The 18,920-nt window shown below is 43.6% G+C and overlaps 1 protein-coding gene across 1 annotated transcript; it reads right to left on the bottom strand.

Moving 5' to 3' along the window:
* Nucleotides 1-6,049: 6,049 nt before the first annotated feature.
* Nucleotides 6,050-12,585, bottom strand: EEF1A1 (eukaryotic translation elongation factor 1 alpha 1). The gene is made up of 8 exons (XM_006071099.4): nt 12,434-12,585; nt 11,323-11,500; nt 10,887-11,066; nt 10,471-10,767; nt 10,240-10,390; nt 9,886-10,142; nt 9,568-9,802; nt 6,050-9,466 (listed from the first exon to the last, which is right to left on the bottom strand). Exons 2-8 carry the CDS (start codon nt 11,464-11,466, stop codon nt 9,342-9,344), a joined length of 1,389 nt encoding a protein of 462 aa, XP_006071161.1. The 5' UTR covers nt 11,467-11,500; nt 12,434-12,585; the 3' UTR covers nt 6,050-9,341.
* Between the last annotated feature and the right edge of the window lie 6,335 nt (nt 12,586-18,920).

Raw genomic sequence — 18,920 nt, 5'->3', positions numbered from 1 at the left:
AGCTTTAAGCCAACTTTTTCCACTCTCCTCTTTCACTTTCATCAAGAGGCTTTTGAGTTCCTCTTCACTTTCTGCCATAAGGTTGGTGTCATCTGCATATCTGAGATTATTGATATTTCTCCCAGCAATCTTGATTCCAGCTTGTGTTTCTTCCAGTCCAGCGTTTCTCATGATGTACTCTGCATATAAGTTAAATAAACAGGGTGACAATATACAGCCTTGACGAACTCCTTTTCCTATTTGGAACCAGTCTGTTGTTCCATGTCCATTTCTAACTGTTGCTTCCTGACCTGCATACAAATTTCTCAAGAGGCAGATCAGGTGGTCTGGTATTCCCATGTCTTTCAGAATTTTCCAGTTTATTGTGATCCACACAGTCAAAGGCTTTGGCATAGTCAATGGTCATCATCAAAAAGTATTAAAATAATAATAAATGCTGCAGAGGGTGTGGAGAAAAGGGAATACTCCTACATTACTGGTAGGAATGTAGATTGATGCAGCCACTATGTAGAACAGTATGGAAGCTCCTTAAAAAAAAAAAAACTATAGTTGCTATATGATCCAGCAATCCCACTTCTGGGTATTTATCTGGAGAAAACTGTATCTTGAAAAAATACATGCACCCCTATGTTCATAACACTATTTACAATAGATAAGAAATGGAAGCAAAGTAAAGGACTATCAAAAGATGAATGGATGAAGATGTGGTGTATATACACAACAGAATATTACTTAGTCATACAAAAGGAACAATGCCATTTGCAGCAACACAGATGGACCTAAAGATTATAATTCTAAACCAAAGACAAGTATGATTATCGCTTGTATGTGGAATCCAAGAAGTAATACAAATGAATTTACATACAAAATAGAAATAGGCCCATAGATAGAAAAACTTATGGTTACCAAATGGGAAGGGCTGGGGGAGGATAAATTAGGAATTTGTGAGTAACATGCTGCTGCTGCTAAGTCGCTTCAGTCATGTCCGACTCTGTGGGACCCCATAGACAGCAGCCCACCAGGCTCCCCTGTCCCTGGGATTCTCCAGGCAAGAACACTGGAGTGGGTTGCCATTTCCTTCTCCAATGCATGAAAGTGAAGTTGCTCAGTTGTGTCCAATTCCCAGTGACCCTATGGACTGCAGCACACCAGGCTCCTCCGTCCATGGAATTTTCCAGGCAAGAGTACTGGAGTGGGGTGCCATTGCCTTCTCTGTGGGAGTAACATATACACACTGAATTTGGAAAACTCAGCAGTGGCCACAGGACTGGAAAAGGTCGGTTTTTACTCCAATCCCAAAGAAAGGCAATGCCAAAGAATGCTCAAACTACCGCACAATTGCACTCATCTCACACACCAGTAATGCTCAAAATTCTCCAAGCCAGGCTTCAACAGTACATGAACCATGAACTTCCAGATGTTCAAGCTGGTTTTAGAAAAGGCAGTGGAACCAGAGATCAAATTGCCAGCATCCGCTGGACCATCAAAAAAGCAAGAGAGTTCCAGAAAAACATCTACTTCTGCTTTATTGACTACGCCAAAGCCTTTGACTGTGTGGATCACAACAAACTGTGGAAAATTCTTAAAGAGATGGGAACACCAGACCAACTGACGTGCCTCCTGAGAAATCTCCATGCAGGTAAAGAAGCAACAGTTAGAACTGGACATGGAACAACAGACTGGTTCCAAATTGGGAAAGGAGTACGTCAAGGCTGTATGTTGTCACCCTGCTTATTTAACTTACATGCAGAGTACATCATGAGAAACGCTGGGCTGGATAAAGCACAAGCTGGAATCAAGATTGCTGAGAGAAATATCAATAACCTCAGATATACAGATAACACCACCCTTATGGCAGAAAGTAAAGAGGAACTAAAGAGCCTCTTGATGAAAGTGAAAGAGGAGAGTGAAAAAGTTGGCTTAAAGTCAACATTCAGAAAACATGCATCTGGTCCCATCACTTCATGGCAAACAGATGGGGAAACGGAGACAGATTTTATTTTGGGGGGCTCCAAAATCATTGCAGATGGTGACTGCAGTCATGAAATTAAAAAGTTATGACCAACCTAGACAGCATATTAAAAAGCAAAGACAATACTTTGCCAACAAAGGTCCATCTAGTCAAGGTTGTGGTTTTTCCAGTGGTCATGTATGGATTTGAGTTGGACTATAAAGAAAGCTGCTGCTGCCAAGTCGTTTCAGTCATGTCTGACTCTATGCGACCCCATAGGCGGCAGCCCACCAGGCTCCCGTCCCTGGGATTCTCTAGGCAAGAACGCTGGAGTGGGTTGCCATTTCCTTCTCCAATGCATGAAAGTGAAAAGTCAAAGTGAAGTCGCTCAGTCATGTCCGACTCTTAGCGACCCCACGGACTGCGGCCCACAAGGCTCCTCCGTCCATGGGATTTTCCAGGCAAGAGTGCTGGAGTGGGGTGCCATTGCCGTCTCCGTGAGCGCCGAAAAATTGATGCTTTTGGACTCGGTGTTGGAGAAGACTCTTGAGAGTCCGTTGGACTGCAAGGAGATCCAACCAGTCCATCCTAAAGGAAATCAGTCTTGAATATTCACTGGAAGCAATGATGTTGAAGTTCCAATACTTTGGCCACCTGATGTGAAAAACTGACTCAGTTGTAAAGACCCTGAAAGATTGAAGGCAGAAGGGGACGACAGAGGATGAGATGGTTGGATGGCATCACCGACTCAATGGACATGAGTTTCAGTAAACTCCAGGAGTTGGTGATGGACAGGGAGGCCTGGCATGCTGTAGTCCATGGGGTCCCAAAGAGTTGGACAGGACTGAGAGACTGAACTATACACATTATCATAAAAATATGGTATTTTCCAAAGATGACCACAACTTCCATCTCACATGCTCTTCCTACCACATGACAGTGACACTCCTCTCACCTCGAGTTGGGGTCTGTGGAGTGAGCCAGTGACTACAGAAATGACATTACATCAATTCCAAAGCTGAGTCCTATTAAAGATAATAAGGCTTCCATCTGTTTCCCTTAGGATTCTCACTCATGGAACCCAGTGCCTGCCACAAACCCAGGACACATGAAATGGTCACAGGTGATTTTATGTGAAGAGCAAACTCATTGGAAAAGACCTGATGCTGGGAAAAATTGAGGGCAGGAGAAGGGAGCAACAGAGGATGAGATGGTTGGATAGCATTGCCAATTCAATGGACGAGTTTGAACAAACTTCAGGAGATCGAGAAGCACAGGGAAGCCTGGTATGCTACGGTCCATGGGGTTGCAAAGAATCAGACATGACTTAGTGACTAAATAACAGAAAACTGGGACACATTCCTTCCTCGCCCCCTCACATACCCGAAAGCCAGCCAGGGCCTGTTACACAGGTGGTTCTGCTTCAAGTCACTTTAATTGACAAGCCATACACACATTCACACACCCCACCTAATATCAGCCTATTTAGGGAAATTGAGATCTCTCAATTGTGCCGATTTCTACTAGGGCAAGGAACTAGTAACCTGTGTAGTAACTGCCTTGTGTAGTGTGTGGATCCAAGACAGACTGCACAATCAACCCATGATGGACATTTGGCCTTAAACAACTGACCTCTGGGCTGTCCTGATACCTGACATTTTTTTTAAAAGCTATGAGATGTAACTCACATACAACATTCACCTCTTTTAAAGTATAAAAGTCAATGGTTTGGAGTGTATCTACTGTTGTGTAACCATCACTCGAGTATTTTTAATCATTGCTTTCTCTCTGGCTCTGTCTAGTCTGGACATTTCATATAAATGGAATCATACAAAAGGAAAAAGGTAACCAGGGACTTCCCTGGCAGTCTAGTGGATAAGACTCTGCACTTCCACTGCAGGGTGTGTGGGTTCAATCCCTTGTCGAATGTGGAATTAAGATCCAACGTGCTGCCGTGCAGTGAGGCCAAAAAAACCAACAAAAAACAGAAATATGTAACCAACAAAATCCACTGTATAGTACAGGGAACTATATTCAATATTTTTAAATAACATATACAGGAAGAGCCTGGGAAAAAATGTTAAAATCCCTACGTCATGTCCAACTCTTTTGCGACCCCATGGAATATGGCACTCATGGAATATAGAGATTTCCCAGGCAAGAATAGTGGAGTGGGTAATACCAGTTCCCAATCCAGGGATGGAACCCGTGTCCCCTGCTTGGCAGCCAGATTCTTTACCACTGAGCCACCTGGGAAGCCCCTGAAAAAGAATATATACACATATAACTGAGTCACTTTGCTGTACACTTGAAACATTGTAAATCAACTATACTTTAAGAAACAGCTGTAGGAACTGAAGTGTTTAGTTCGGATGTGACTGAGAGGTACTGACTGGCGTCTTCAGGTAAATTAGTAACTCTTAAAAAAGAAAATGGAATCATTCAATTAGACGAAGAGAATACCCTATTTATGTTACCAACAATAATATTTAAATAAATTTAAAGAAAAAATTTCATCCAGCAATGGGACCATTTAGTCGCCTCCATACCTGTCTCTCCATTTCTAACAGCAGTGACAGCGCTATGGGGCTCCCCAGGTGACTCAGAGATAAAGAACCTGCCTGCCAAGGAAAGGGATGCTCGAGACCAGGGTTCAGTCCCCACCCCAGGTCAGGAAGCTCCCCTGGAATAGGAATGACAACCCACTCTACTATTCTTGCCTGGAAAATTCCATGAACAGAAAAGCCTAGTGGGCTACTGTCCATGGGGTCAAAAAGAGTCGTGGGCTACAGTCAATGAGCTCAGAAAGTGTCAGACACAACTGAGCAACTGTGCTTCTGACAACCCCACACGGACAAAGTAATCAACCAAAAACTGCCATGAGCATATTCAAAATCGATTTGAGTAGTTAAAAGGTTCCTAGGTTTTCAAGACTTTTCTAGGGCTTTCTTGGTAGCTCAGCTGGTAAAGAATCTACCTGCAATGCAGGAGACCTAGGTTCGATCCTTAGGTTGGGAAGATCCCCTGGAGAAGGAATAGGCTACCAACGCCAGTATTCTTGTCTGGATAATTGCATGGACAGAGGAGCCTGGCAGGTTACAGTCCATGAGCTCCCAAAGAGGCAGACACAACTGAGTGACTCACACCCACAAGACTTCTGATTCTATGTAATTGTTACAGAGTAGTGCAACATTTTCACATTTTTCAATTCAGTAATTTTTACTTATCCTTTAAGATCTCAGCTATTTCTGACAAGTAACCTTCTCTAGACCATCTAAATTACATCTCTTTCACTCTTCCTGCTCAGAGCATCCTTCTTTCCCTTAAGAGCATCACCAGAACTCAGATTTTGCCTACCTAACTCAGTATTTAGTTCCCCCAGTAGACTATCAACTCCAAGGGCACGGACTTTCTCTCTTTTGTTCACAATCCTATCCCAAGTTTGTGGAATAGAATAGTGTCTGGCGCCCCTGTCCTAGAATCTCAGTGTAACACTTAGTCAAAGTAAGTGTTAGTCACTCAGTTGAGCCCAACTCTGCAACCCTATAGACTGCAGCCCACCAGGCTCCTCTGTCCATGACATTTTCCAGGAAAGCATACTGGAGGTTTGCCATTTCCTTCTCCAGGGGATCTTCCCAACCCAGGGATCGAACTCCGGTCTACTGCACTGCAGGTAGAATCTTTACTGACTGAGCTACAAGAGAAACCTTACTCAAATTACTTTTCATTAAAAAATTAATCACATCAGCAACTTCCTTGGTGGTCCAATGATTAAGAATTCACTTTGTAATGCAGATGTGCGTTTGATCCCAGGCAACTAACCCTATACTCCTCAACTAGAGAGCCCCTAGTTGTGCTGCAACGGGAGATAATGATGCAACTAAGACCCCATGTGCCACAACTGAGACCTGACAACAATAACAGAGCCAAATGAATTACTTTCAAAAAATTCCTATCAAAATAAAACTTATTACTAACGGTTCACTTTGAAATTTAGCAGTTTCTTAAAAAGTATACACTTGCCAAGGGTAAGCAATCCCACTCCTAGGTTTTTACACAAGGAAAATGAAAGCCTATAATCACACACAAACCTATATGTGAATGTTTAGTGGTTTATTTGTAATTATCCAAAACAACCAATGTCCCTCAGCTGTAAACAAGCTTATAGTTATTAAAAAGGAACAGATTACTGATACATGCAAAACAGATCATCTCAAAGGCATCATGCTAAGTAAAGAAACCAGATTCAAAGGCTACATATGGTATCAATTCAGGTATGTGACACTGCTAAAAATCGTAACGGGGAAAGAATATAGGTCAGTAGTTACCAAGAATAAGAGGTAGAGAAGAGTGATTGACCACACAGGGACGTGGGGAATTTGGGAGGGGGAAAGGTGACGGAAATATTCTATACCATGATTGTGGTAAATAAACTGTTTTTTGGTAAACTTTATCAAAACTTGCAAAATGCTTTTTACAGGGTAAATTTTAGGTTAAGGACCTCAATGAAAACAGTGGTAAGAACTTTAAAATATTCCAATAACTTTTCTATTATTGCTTACTTGAAATATTAACATGCTCTTTGTTGTCACTGAGCACTCAAGGCTTGGTGATCCATGGGCCTGCTCAAGGTCGTCCAAGGTATAGGACAAATTCACTAATCTCACTCATTTCTATTAACAGCAGGACTATGTAGCATAACCTGTTTAGAAAAGAAACCCATATGATCCTTTCCAAGTTTTCCATTGGATCAGAGGTCAATGACCTCTCAGAAGCCATGCGGCAGTTTCCAAAGTTTTTTCTAAATCACTATCACCTGAGTAAGCAATGCAACTTCAATTGTGATTTTAACTAGTCTAGGAAGTTCCCAGAGGCCTGCAAATAGAGGACTCTGATGCTCCTAGGTGAGAGAACCTCTTAAGTTTGCAAGAAAAAAGGACAGAAGTCATGAAAACCAAAACCAGATCAGGAAAAATTTCAGGAACGCTGCAAATAAAGGAAAATACATTTCATTCCACCTTCTTTCTCATATGGAAGAGCTTGCTCTTCTCTTATCACAAGATTGAGAACTCATGCTGCTCATTCCTTTTAAGATACAAGGGAATAACTAATATACCTTTAGTAATTCCCAAGTGACTGTACATAATCTTGCAGCATTTCACAAGGACGTCTAACACCTATCAACAGAAAACATAAAAGGACATCTTGACACACAAGTTTTCATCCCTTTTCTAGAGCTGCCCATTTCAAGAATTGTATATAGAGCCAGAAACAGCCTGTTTTTGGCATGAGCTCAGTACTCAACCTAACAAAAGGTAACCAAGGTAAATACATTTTAATAAAAATAGTCTCTATAGTCCTGTCCTGGTATTTATATACCCCATTCTGCAAATTACTAATAATCAAGCTCTTCAGTATATGCAATCTGCTTTTGGGCAGACCAGAACCCAACCAGATTAATTGCTCATGCTCTTGAAAAAACCCCCGAAGCACAGTTAATCTGGCCAAAACTCAACTATACTGCCTATTATGGGAATAGGATTAAGAATCATTTTTTCAGAAATCATACTGCCTCTCATATTCTGAAACCACACAAGAATTCCTGGGGCCAAGTTTCAACAAGATTCCATTTCAACAGCTAGGCAATTTTAAAAATGGGGTTTAAGGTCAAGCACCAGTTTGTTTTATAAATCTTTTCAGTCAGTTCATATTCAGAAAGCAACTGTATAAAAAACTGAGCAAAACATTCATCCTGAATCTAGAAATCCATGTTTTAAACAAGTCTGTAGTGACCACCAGTAGGTGGCGCTCACAGCAATTCTGTACAGACAAATCTATGGCTCCAAGCATGCCAACTGTCCTGCTCTCCTTAAACTTCCACTTAACAAAAGCTATTTTCTGCAATGAAACCTTCCTTGTGAAGACAAGTCTTCACCAGCTATTTACTAGCTAGCAATCTTTATTCATATCTCCTTTAATCAGTTAACACCATACCTGTCAAAACATTAAGGAACAAGCTAGGGACCAAATCCTTTGTCATTTTAGAGTCCCTACCAATGGCCATATAAATTATTTTTATCCAGGAAAAATTGCAATTAACAAACCACCTGTCTACAGCTCAGAGGATGCTTTCTATTCGTAAAAAAGGCTTCTAGAATGGTATCTGGTGTGATTTCACCAGTTTCAGCTGGATTAATTTTCCTTTCATATTATAAAAGCCTAGTTATCAGATACAGAATTACTCAGTTTCTGCAAATGCGTAAGACTTACTATCAAAACCAAGGTAACTTAGAATTACATTGCTTATACCAGAGACCAATTATCAACTGACCACCTAGTTTTTCCCATTTGTGAACAAGCCCTACAATTGACAGGTTATGAAAGTAATTCCTCTCGAGTTAAGGGTGATTTTCATTCAACTGTCAAATTATAGCAACCTGCAAATGACAACTTCCAGTTTCCTTTCTCGTTTTTAAAATGGCAGTTAACTTTGAAAACATTAACTAGATGAACCTACACTCAGACCCAAATGGGCCATACCTCCTCGCCAATGTAGCAATGTTCTCATTCACCCAACCTTGCCCATTACATGAGAATTCCTATAAAGTTCACTTCTATTTAAGTGACAGGAAACAATTAGCCTCCAGCATCTTTTATTTTTCCTAGAACCTGTATACAATTAACTCTAGCAGGGCAGTCCTCAATACTATTTAAGCCTCACATTTTAACTACTTATTATAAATGTGAATGCACATCCTCATAACTGGCAAACTAAATGACATAGATTTATTCATTTATGTAACCATACAAAATTTTATATGCAACAGGAGCTTCTATACTATAGAATCTGACCTTACAAACTAGCTTACATATAAAACAGTTACTCTTTGCTCATCTGTCCTAATATAGAAAAGTGTTGCACCAATGCTTAAGATGTTATTAAAACAGAGGAGTTCTCAACACAAGGTTAACAAACCTGAAGCTCCACCCTAGAAATACAAACCCATAATTTGAAAATTGTTTTATCAGAAATAGCTTATGAGCAACTCTTACCAAAGTAATACTATAGGGAGTTACAGTGTTGACCAAAAGGAAGACACAGGTTTCTCATTAAACTTTTTTTAATGGGTCTCAAATTCTGTGACAGATTTTTGGTCAAGTTGTTTTCATTAAAAAGTACTGATTTTAAAAAACTAATAACTTAAACTGCCACACACAAAACATATGGTCCACAAAAACATTCTCCTTTCCTTCTGAAGGTTTTACGATGCATTGTTATCATTAACCAGTCTTTTACTATTAAACTTAAATGGCCAATTGAGACAAACAGTTCTGAGACCGTTCTTCCACCACTGATTAAGACTGGGGTGGCAGGTATTGGGGATAATATTCATTTAGCCTTCTGAGCTTTCTGGGCAGACTTGGTGACCTTGCCAGCTCCAGCTGCCTTCTTGTCCACTGCTTTGATGACACCCACAGCGACTGTCTGTCTCATGTCACGCACAGCAAAACGGCCTATGAAAAACAAACATTGTATTACCATTAGAAACATTTTTCAAACCTTTAAGTTTACTTCTAAAACTTAGTTTTTAATTACAGCAGAAAAACATCCTTACCCAGGGGAGGATAATCAGAGAAGCTCTCGACACACATGGGCTTGCCAGGAACCATATCAACGATGGCAGCGTCACCAGATTTCAAGAATTTAGGGCCATCTTCCAGCTTTTTCCCAGAACGACGATCAATCTTCTCCTTCAGCTCAGCAAACTTGCAAGCAATGTGAGCTGTGTGACAATCCAGCACAGGTGCATATCCAGCACTGATTTGGCCTGGATGGTTCAAAATAATCACCTGGAAAGAAGACTTGTATTTAGTTGTGTCTCAAAGACCCTTAAAGTTATAGCAGTAAATAAAAACCTGTCTCCAAGTGTTACCTGAGCTGTGAAGCCAGCAGCTTCCATGGGTGGATCATTTTTGCTGTCACCAGCCACATTGCCACGACGGACATCTTTGACAGACACGTTCTTGACATTGAAGCCCACATTGTCCCCAGGAAGGGCTTCACTCAATGCTTCGTGGTGCATTTCTACAGACTTCACTTCAGTTGTTACATTGACTGGAGCAAAGGTGACCACCATGCCAGGTTTGAGAACACCAGTCTCCACACGACCCACAGGGACAGTACCAATACCTAAAATAAACGTTTACAGCACTTAATAAATGCCTCAAACGCAGGCAGAAGGTATTGTACCAACCCAGACAAATTCTAATGGTTTTATTCTACTTACCACCAATTTTATAGACATCCTGGAGAGGCAAACGCAAGGGTTTGTCAGTTGGGCGAGTTGGTGGCAGGATGCAATCCAGAGCTTCAAGCAGGGTGGTTCCACTGGCATTGCCGTCCTTACGGGTGACTTTCCATCCCTTGAACCATGGCATCTAGAACAAGAAAGGCTGTGTTACCATCAAACTAAACCCCCTTACAGAACTTAAGTCTTAAAAACTTGAAAATCTCTTACATTAGCACTTGGCTCCAGCATGTTGTCACCATTCCAGCCAGAAATTGGCACAAATGCTACTGTGTCGGGGTTGTAGCCAATTTTCTTAATGTAGGTGCTGACTTCCTTAACAATTTCTTCGTATCTCTTCTGGCTATAGGGTGGCTCAGTGGAATCCATTTTGTTAACGCCAACAATTAGTTGTTTCACACCCAGGGTATAAGCCAGAAGGGCATGCTCACGGGTCTGCCCATTCTTGGAGATACCGGCTTCAAATTCACCAACACCAGCAGCAACAATCAGGACAGCACAGTCAGCCTGTGAAAGAAAACAAGTCCACATCCTGTTAAAACCAAGTTCTTCAAAAGGATTCACGGCTTTGCCAGTGTAAAAACAGACCCAAAGAGTTATTTTCAGTAGTTTTTAGTCTCACAAACCTGGGATGTGCCTGTAATCATGTTTTTGATGAAGTCTCTGTGTCCTGGGGCATCAATGATGGTAACATAGTACTTGCTGGTCTCAAATTTCCACAGGGAGATATCAATGGTGATACCACGCTCACGTTCAGCTTTAAGTTTGTCCAAGACCCAGGCATATTTGAAGGAGCCCTTTCCCATCTAGAAAGATTACGGACGATTACTTGGTAACTAAACCATGAACTTCAGCATGAAATTCTTTTACCGAATTTGGAAAAAATGCCGGATTTCACTTACAACTGTTACACTTAAGTTCATCTACCTTATTTTCAAAAGTTAACTGACTTAGCAAACTTTGCAATTTACCTTTTAACTAGTAAAATTCTAGACTAGTGGCTCGTTTTCGGAAAATTACCACTCAATGCATTTTCTCAGCCTATATTCTTAGTTTGCCTACCTCGGCAGCCTCCTTCTCGAACTTTTCAATTGTTCTCTTGTCGATCCCGCCACATTTGTAGATCAGATGGCCAGTCGTGGTAGACTTCCCTGAATCTACGTGCCCAATGACAACGATGTTGATGTGGGTCTTCTCCTTTCCCATTTTGGCTTAGGTTTAACGGTGGTTTTCACGACACCTAATTAGAAAGGGGTGGAGGTATGGGAAACTTTAAACCACTGTCCGGAAGCTGAAGAAAAAGCTACGATCCGAACTCCAAGGGCAAATTCCAAGGAGCATTACAACTAGAGCCAAGCTGGCCCAACTCAAGTCTCCACCCATAAGCTCCACCGTCCAGATTCCCCTCCCCCACCCCATGTGTCGCTCTGGAAACGCGAGGCATCGAGGGGCCAGGACGGCACCCGGTCCGCCGCAGGGGGCGGGGGTTGGGGGGTATCCCAAGGAAGCGGCGCCAGGCAGGGACGGGCCCGGGCCCTTTGTGCGGGTGACTCACTGGCCGCTCCCCGCCCGGGCCGCCGCGTCCTCCATTTTGAAGCCGTGCAGAGGGGCCGGGGAGCGGCCATCTTTCCGCGCACGCAACTGGTGCCGGGCGGGGCGGCGCTCTGCTCGCCCGGCCGCCACGGCTCTCCCGCCCCGCCTCGGCCCAGCGAAGCCGCTACGGCATGTGCGCCGGGAAAGCAGGCCCGCGCTCTCTTGCGCCTCGCGGCCGCCCCCACCCCAAATCCCGACGGGCGCCGAGAAGCCCATCCTGTCAACCCCCGGCCGGCCCCGGGTGAACCGCCCCGGCCGAAAAAACCCGCGGCTGTAAGGAGTTGTTCAATAGTATGTGTGTGGCGGCGGGGTGGGAGGAACAGAGCGGCAAAGCGCGACAGGATCCCCACGCAGCGGCCACGGTGCCACAGCCCAGGCCTCAACCCAAGCACGAGGCGAAGGGACTGCGAGAAAAGCGCAAGGCCTCGAACTCTCCCCACGCCCCCCACCCTCTCACACCCCGAAATTCGGGTCAAGAACATGGTGAAAATGCCCACGGGCGCTGCGGGAGATACACGCACGCGAAGGCCGCGGCCGTCGGCGGAGGCTGGGCCCAACCGAAGCCACACCCGGCACTCACCTGTGTCCTGGCGGCAAACCCGTTGCGAAAAAGAACGTTCACGGGGACTACGGCACTTATATACGGTTCTCCCCCACCCTCGGGGAAAAGGGCGGAGCCAGCACACGACACCACTTTCCCAGTTTACCCCGCGCCGCCTCCACCAGGCACCAGTTCAATCTCCATCCCCTCCCCCCACGTCTCGGGGACCGTGGGCGATGTACGCTCAGCCCACTGACGAGCGCTGGGCGCCCCGCGCATGCTCCTCTAGACCCAGAGGAGGACGAGAGCGGGTGGGTGGGGGGCGGGGACGAGCGCTCCCTCGGTTCCAGAGTAGTGGGAGTTTATCGACGGTCCCTGGGCTTCCCCCGGCAGAGGAGAGTCCGCCTTTTGTATGAATTACTCGCTGCACAGCTGGGGGGTGGGGCGGCGAGGAGGCGGCCGGGTGGGGACATCCAGAAGCTTCCCTCTATACCATTCCCGGTTTAAGTGCAGAGACCGATATTGGGGTATCCCTTTATCCTGCAGTCCATCTCCTGTGCCCAGCCTTGCAGTCTCGCGGGTTCCGGACCAACTCCTCCAGCCGCCTGCTGTACCAGGGCTGATGTCTCACCGGCTCCTGCCCTCCGCGCCCCTTCCGACTGGAGAGAAGTCTAAGACCCGGGGACCCGGGCGGCGGGCGAGGGCGGAGGCCGACAGGGCCGGAGAATCCACGAGTGGTTCGATTCGGAGGCCAGCAGCCGGACGAATATGCTCCAGGGGCAGTCTCTTGGCTTTCGCCATTCAGAGCTTTTATCATACCACACAGTCACGCCATGTGGTACTCCAGCTGTCCAGTTTTCCAGTTTAGAACAGACTTAAATCCTGCAGTTTGCATTACTTCTAACTCTAGTGTTATTACGTTAACGAAATCCTCAGTCTGTGCCTGGTCTCCTGGTACATTTTCCAGTATAAACTCGTTTGATTGCAAGCATGGAAAACCTAAAAGGAGTTTCTCATATTCAGCCTTTCCACATGATCTCATGTAGAGACTAAGATCTCAGCATCAGCAAGCTTATCCACGCAGTTTACTGCTGTGAAATCACTGCTTCCCAAAAATGGCCTATCCGGTTTAAGTAAATAGCCTCATTTTCCGTCATCCTGTTGATTTTAACTACATTTTAGGCATAAATCTAAGGTGAGACTGGATGAGGCCTTTTTAGTTTAGCAATAAGGGCAAACTCTCAGAAACACTCCTGCAGAAGAAGCTTTATCTTTAATGAGCTTAATTACTAGATCATTTGCTTGGAGAAGAAAATGCCAACCCACTCCAGTATTCTTGCCTGGAGAATTTCATGGACAGAGGAGGCTGGTGGGCGGCGGTCCATGGGATCGCAAAGAGTCGGACACGACAGAGTAACACACCTTTTGTCTCTTATGCCACATATAGAACATCAGGACAACTTTTTGAGCCAATCTGTTAACACAATTTGAGAACCTACTATGTGTCCAGGGCAAAGTGGCAAGTGCAAAAGAAGTACCTCCTTTTGGAGAGGAACCCACAATCAAATTAGAAGAGGAAAACTTATATAAAACAGTGGGAAGCAGTATAGGCAAATTTCCATGGTGTTTACTTTCAATTTCATTCTATAATACAGTTCTTCCAGTCCTAGCTTTCAGTCACTTCTCAGAATCCAAATACCTTTTTTTTCTTTTTAAAAGAAAGTCTTTTGTTACAACCTTCCTACATCTTGTTTTACCATTCTTTGTAGCCATACATTTCTAAAAATCAAGTTTTTCTTTCTTCATTAGGAGTCTGTAGGCTTGTTTTAACAGATAGTTTTCATGAAAGAAACTAGGCCATATGAAGTTTCTCTAGAAATACGTGTAACATTTGTTTTTAGCAACAAAAGCCTTTTCTATAATGTCTATATTTCTAGCTTTTCTTCTTCCACAAATTCTTTTTTCACAGTGCGTTTTCCTAGTGTCCTTACCCAGTCATATGCATGTGGAATGAAATTATCTTGATATGCTAGTCCATGTTTGAAATAAGATAAGGATGTAAGAAATACAAGTGAAAATAAATCACTAGCAATAGAACAATGCAAATACCTCTGCTCTTATTAACTTGGAAATATTAATTAATGGCTAATCTCTTGGAACTATATTCCCACAGTCATATTTGTGTATCACAGTGATATTAACAGCACAGTGTTATTTCATATTAAAATTAGGTTGCCACATTAGATTTATTATTTTACATGCTTCTTTACCATGCTTTCTTTCCATACTCTTCAGATGGTTTAGGTGTGTACATTATTGGAGGTCATACTAACAGGACTGACAACATTTTGGAAACTTAAAGAACCGGTTATTTAGTGACAGGAGGGAAGGAAGCAAAGACTAAAGACACCAAAAGTTGAATATTTCAAAGTTTTACATGAAATCCAGAATTGCAGTTAGCATCTAATCTAAGAAAGAAAAGTCAAAATGAAAGCAGATATTGGTAAGAGGAAAACATCCAATATAATTTCAGTTTAGAAAAAAATAAAAGTGAGACACGTGACCTCTGTAAAATAGGCACAATTAATTGAAAGTTGTCCCCAAGGCCTGAGCCTGCGGATCCGTATATACACTTTATAAATACCTTCCAGAGAATCCTTCTTCAAAATAGTTCCTAAGGAACTGCAAAATTCTACAACAGTCCTTGATTGATCACATAAGTGACCTACTGAGCACCAGCGACTGACCGGGTGCTCTTAGTCCTGCTGCCCTAATGGCCGAGAGTTTAGAGAACTGGAGGGATCTCGAGCCACAGAGCGAGTTAGGGTTAGACGGCGGCCACAAGCCGCTGCTCAGAGCAAAGCCCACGTCCGTGCTCCGGATGGACGCGGAGCGCGGCGGGAAGCGCGTCGCACGGCGGAGCCGCGCGGCTCAGGGCGCGCAGGCGTGCACGCGAGGGCGAGCCCGCGCCCCGCGTGCGCTCCGACACCTGTGGGCAGGCCAGGCGGGCGGCGACCGCGGAATCAGCTCACTGTGCGCCGAGGCGGCCCCGCCCCGGCCCCGCCCCCTGCTTGAGGTCACTCTCTGGACCCGGACGGCGGAAGGAAGCGCCCGGGAGGAGGCCGAAAACCCAGCGTGGCCGGAGCGGGGGATGGTTTTCGTCAGCTTCGCGCGTCCGCCCTTTTCCCCGGACCCCCTGTTTTGCACGTAATCCTAGCACATCTTTTCCCACGACGTTACAGCAGTTAGTGTGCCTTTAACTTAGATACTCAAGCGGTAACAAGAACTCAAGCAACAACCAAAAGCGTTGTTGAGACTTGTAAATGTGTTTTGGGGGCCGCAATCTAAGATCGTTATTTTGCTTTAGATTTTCCTTCAAGTTGCTTATACCCTTCAGAGTAGCAAGCTGTTAAAATACATTGTCGTCAACATCTTCGCGACCCCTTTGGGGAGTAGGTGGGGGGAAGATCTTGGTAATAACCAAATAAATGTATTCAGTAAAATAGGGAACAATTTCTTTGGGATATCTGTACAGTAATTGTGATTCACCAAGCGTCTTTCGGTATTGGCTAATCATTCTGTTTCGGGCCAAATTTAGAGCAGCTTTAAGTAATTACATTTTTGCTGTGGCTTGCCACATTTTCATCTTGCCTCTGCAATTGAAAATGATTTTTAAAAGGGTAGTTTAGAAATTGATTATGCCAGGGAATTTGAACTGAGAATCCAAGTAAAATGATACTTCAGAGTGCCAGGCACTGTTCTAATATTTGCAATATTTAATGTAATCCCAGCACCCATACTTTACACATGGAGAGCCTGTAGGCAACCGAGAGTATGTGGGTAATAGGCAAATGCAGACATAAATTCTTTTTTAAAAGTTTCACTTTATTTCTGTAAAAGTAGTAAAATGAAATATATCGCCTTGCTTTTTACACTTAATACATATAGAAGATCTTTTCTGTCAGGACATTGTGTCCAGCAGAGCAGCATTGAAACCCGAAAAATATGACCAGAGATCTAGTCCTGCCTTTTACCAGCAGGACTAGGCAGTACATGGAGAAGGAAATGGCAACCCACTCCAGTGTTCTTGCCTGGAGAATCCCAGGGAAGGTGGAACCTGGTGGGCTGCCGTCTATGGGGTCGCACAGAGTCGGACACGACTGAAGCGACTTACAGCAGCAGCAGCAGCAGCTAGGCAGTACAATCTAATGAAAATTGCAGAGGTTTTGGTTCAAGGAAACCTCTGTCTGCTGCTTACAGATCTGTGATACCCAGTAGTCTTCGCTTCTCAGTTCATGTGTTACATGGGTCTCCTCATTACTCTTACTGAGCACCTACCTCACAATCCTATTGTAATATGTAATGACATGAAAAGATACCAGCAAGGGCATTCAATTATCTAGTAAAGACCATGTTTCTATAGGTATTTTGGAGAACACCTGCCCTCAATTGATATGCCGTTGTGACGCTAATTTAATTCAGTAGAGAAGATAAACTCTTTGCTATCATTTTATTTGTAAACATGTTGAAATAGGTACATCGTAAAAAATTGTACAGAAGTTATACAGCGAAATGTTACTCATTTTTTTTTAGTAGTTTAGAGAAAGTATAAAGGATATGTCAGGAAAATTAAGGAAACTAAAAATATTTCTGCTACTGCTCTCATGATTTCAAATCCAGTGCCTACCAGGATATATGCTTTCTCATTTGGTATAAAGGAAAGGATAAATAATCTTCCCTAACTACTTATTGTGACTCCACAATATCTGTGTCATCCACAATATCTATGTCTTCATAGATAACATTGGGCTTCCCAGATGGCGCTAGTGGTAAAGAACCTGCCTGCCAATGCAGAAGACACAAGAGACACAGGTTCGATCCCTGGGTTGGGAAGATGCCCTGCAGGAGGATATGACAACGCACTTCAGTACTCTTGCCTGGAGAATCCCGTAGACAGAAGAGCATGGTGGGCTATAGTCCATAGGGTTGCCCAGAGTTGAACATGACTAAATCGACTTAACATGCATAGATAACATAGAACGAACACTGGATTAAAAGAAGAGCTGGAGTCTGTTCCCAGCAATTTATTTTTAGAATTGTTTCTTTTTATTTCTTACATTATTTATTTATTTATTTGGCTATGCTGGGTCTTAGTTGCACCATGCAAGATCTTCAGTTGCAGCATGGGGGATCTAGTTCCCTGACCGGGGATTAAGCCCAGGTACCCTGCATTAGAAGCTCAGTCTTAGCCACTGGACCACCAGGGAAGTCCCCAAGCAATTTTATTTATTAGCTGTGTGATCTTGGGGTGAAAAGTCACCCTTTAACTCATTATCCTACTGTACAGTATCTTATGACATGTATTTTACAGAACTGAGATAATGTAACTGAAGATGCAGACCATTTTTACAAACATTAGTGCTCTTATAATTAGAAAAGAATTTGTTAGCACTTTCAAAAAGCAAGAAAGAAAAATCTGTTCGAAACACAGAGAAATTTACTCTGCCAATTGTCATTATTCATTCTAATAATGAGTACTTTAATCCATTCCTTGTAAATATTAGAACTGTCAATTCACCAATATATGTGACTGTGACTGTGTGTGTGTGTGTGAGAGTTCCATAAATGGCAGCGACTTTCAACTTATGGCCTTCAGTACGATATAGTAATTGAATAGGACTTCAGAGGTCACTGTTTATTTATCCAGGCATCAAACATTAGTTGAGAGGTTTGATCCCTGGTTGGAGAACTAAGATCCCAAAAGCCGAGCACAGTCACGAGCAACCACCTCTGTGTGCCAGATGGTTAGCAAGACACTGAGGAGACAAAAATAGTCACTGCTGCAATGTATGTGTGGCAGAACTCCAGAGAGGTAGGGAGAGGAATCAACGGTATGCAGGTGACTCCAGTGGGACATGAGCACTGGAACCAGGTAAGCTTGGGTGCTTTTGAGCAGTCAGGAGGGACCCAGATTGGGACAGTGGATGAGGACAGCAGACAGGAGATCTGCTCAGAGTCTCACCTGGTTGGGTAGGAACTGTGGGAGTTGGTTGGTGGAAGGAGGCCGTGGAGGGTGCGTGTTTTGGATGATTGCCCTAGAAAATGTGAGGAGAGTTTGCACCTTCACAGATAGGAACAGAGAGCAAGATCTACCTGGGGTATTCACTGAGTCCCCCAAAGAAACGGTGAAGAACACCAGGGCTTCGGAGACAAATGGACCTGGGTCCAAGCCTCGGTCGGATCCATCACTTGCTGAATGTGTAGCTCTGGGCAAGTTTATTGGCCTCTTTAAACTTCAGATCCCTCCTCTATCAAAAGAAGATGATAGTACTTACCCTGTAAAGCTGCTGTAAGAACAAGGTAAGAATCTCAAGTGCTGAGCATGGTTTTTTGCACCAAGTTAGAATAATAATTGACAGGGAATTTTTCTTTTTCCTTTTCTTTGTTTTTTCACCTAATGTGTGTATTATCTAGTGCTTTCAAAGTGAGACAGATCTGCAGTCAGAAAGCCTTCACCCAAATCCGT

Source organism: Bubalus bubalis, chromosome 10 (assembly GCF_019923935.1).
Source record: "Bubalus bubalis isolate 160015118507 breed Murrah chromosome 10, NDDB_SH_1, whole genome shotgun sequence".
NCBI lineage: Eukaryota > Metazoa > Chordata > Mammalia > Artiodactyla > Bovidae > Bubalus > Bubalus bubalis.
The sequence above is the reverse complement of the archived record's forward strand: the minus strand, read 5'-3'. Positions and strand labels throughout refer to the sequence as shown.

Coding starts and splice junctions, on each gene's coding strand:
- EEF1A1 (XM_006071099.4), bottom strand. CDS start 11,466: ATGGGAAAGGAGAAGACCCACATCAACATCGTTGTCATTGGGCACGTA. Junction 11,067..11,322: donor TCGAGAAGGAGGCTGCCGAG/GTAGGCAAACTA, acceptor TAATCTTTCTAG/ATGGGAAAGGGCTCCTTCAA. Junction 9,467..9,567: donor CTCTGATTATCCTCCCCTGG/GTAAGGATGTTT, acceptor TGTTTTTCATAG/GCCGTTTTGCTGTGCGTGAC.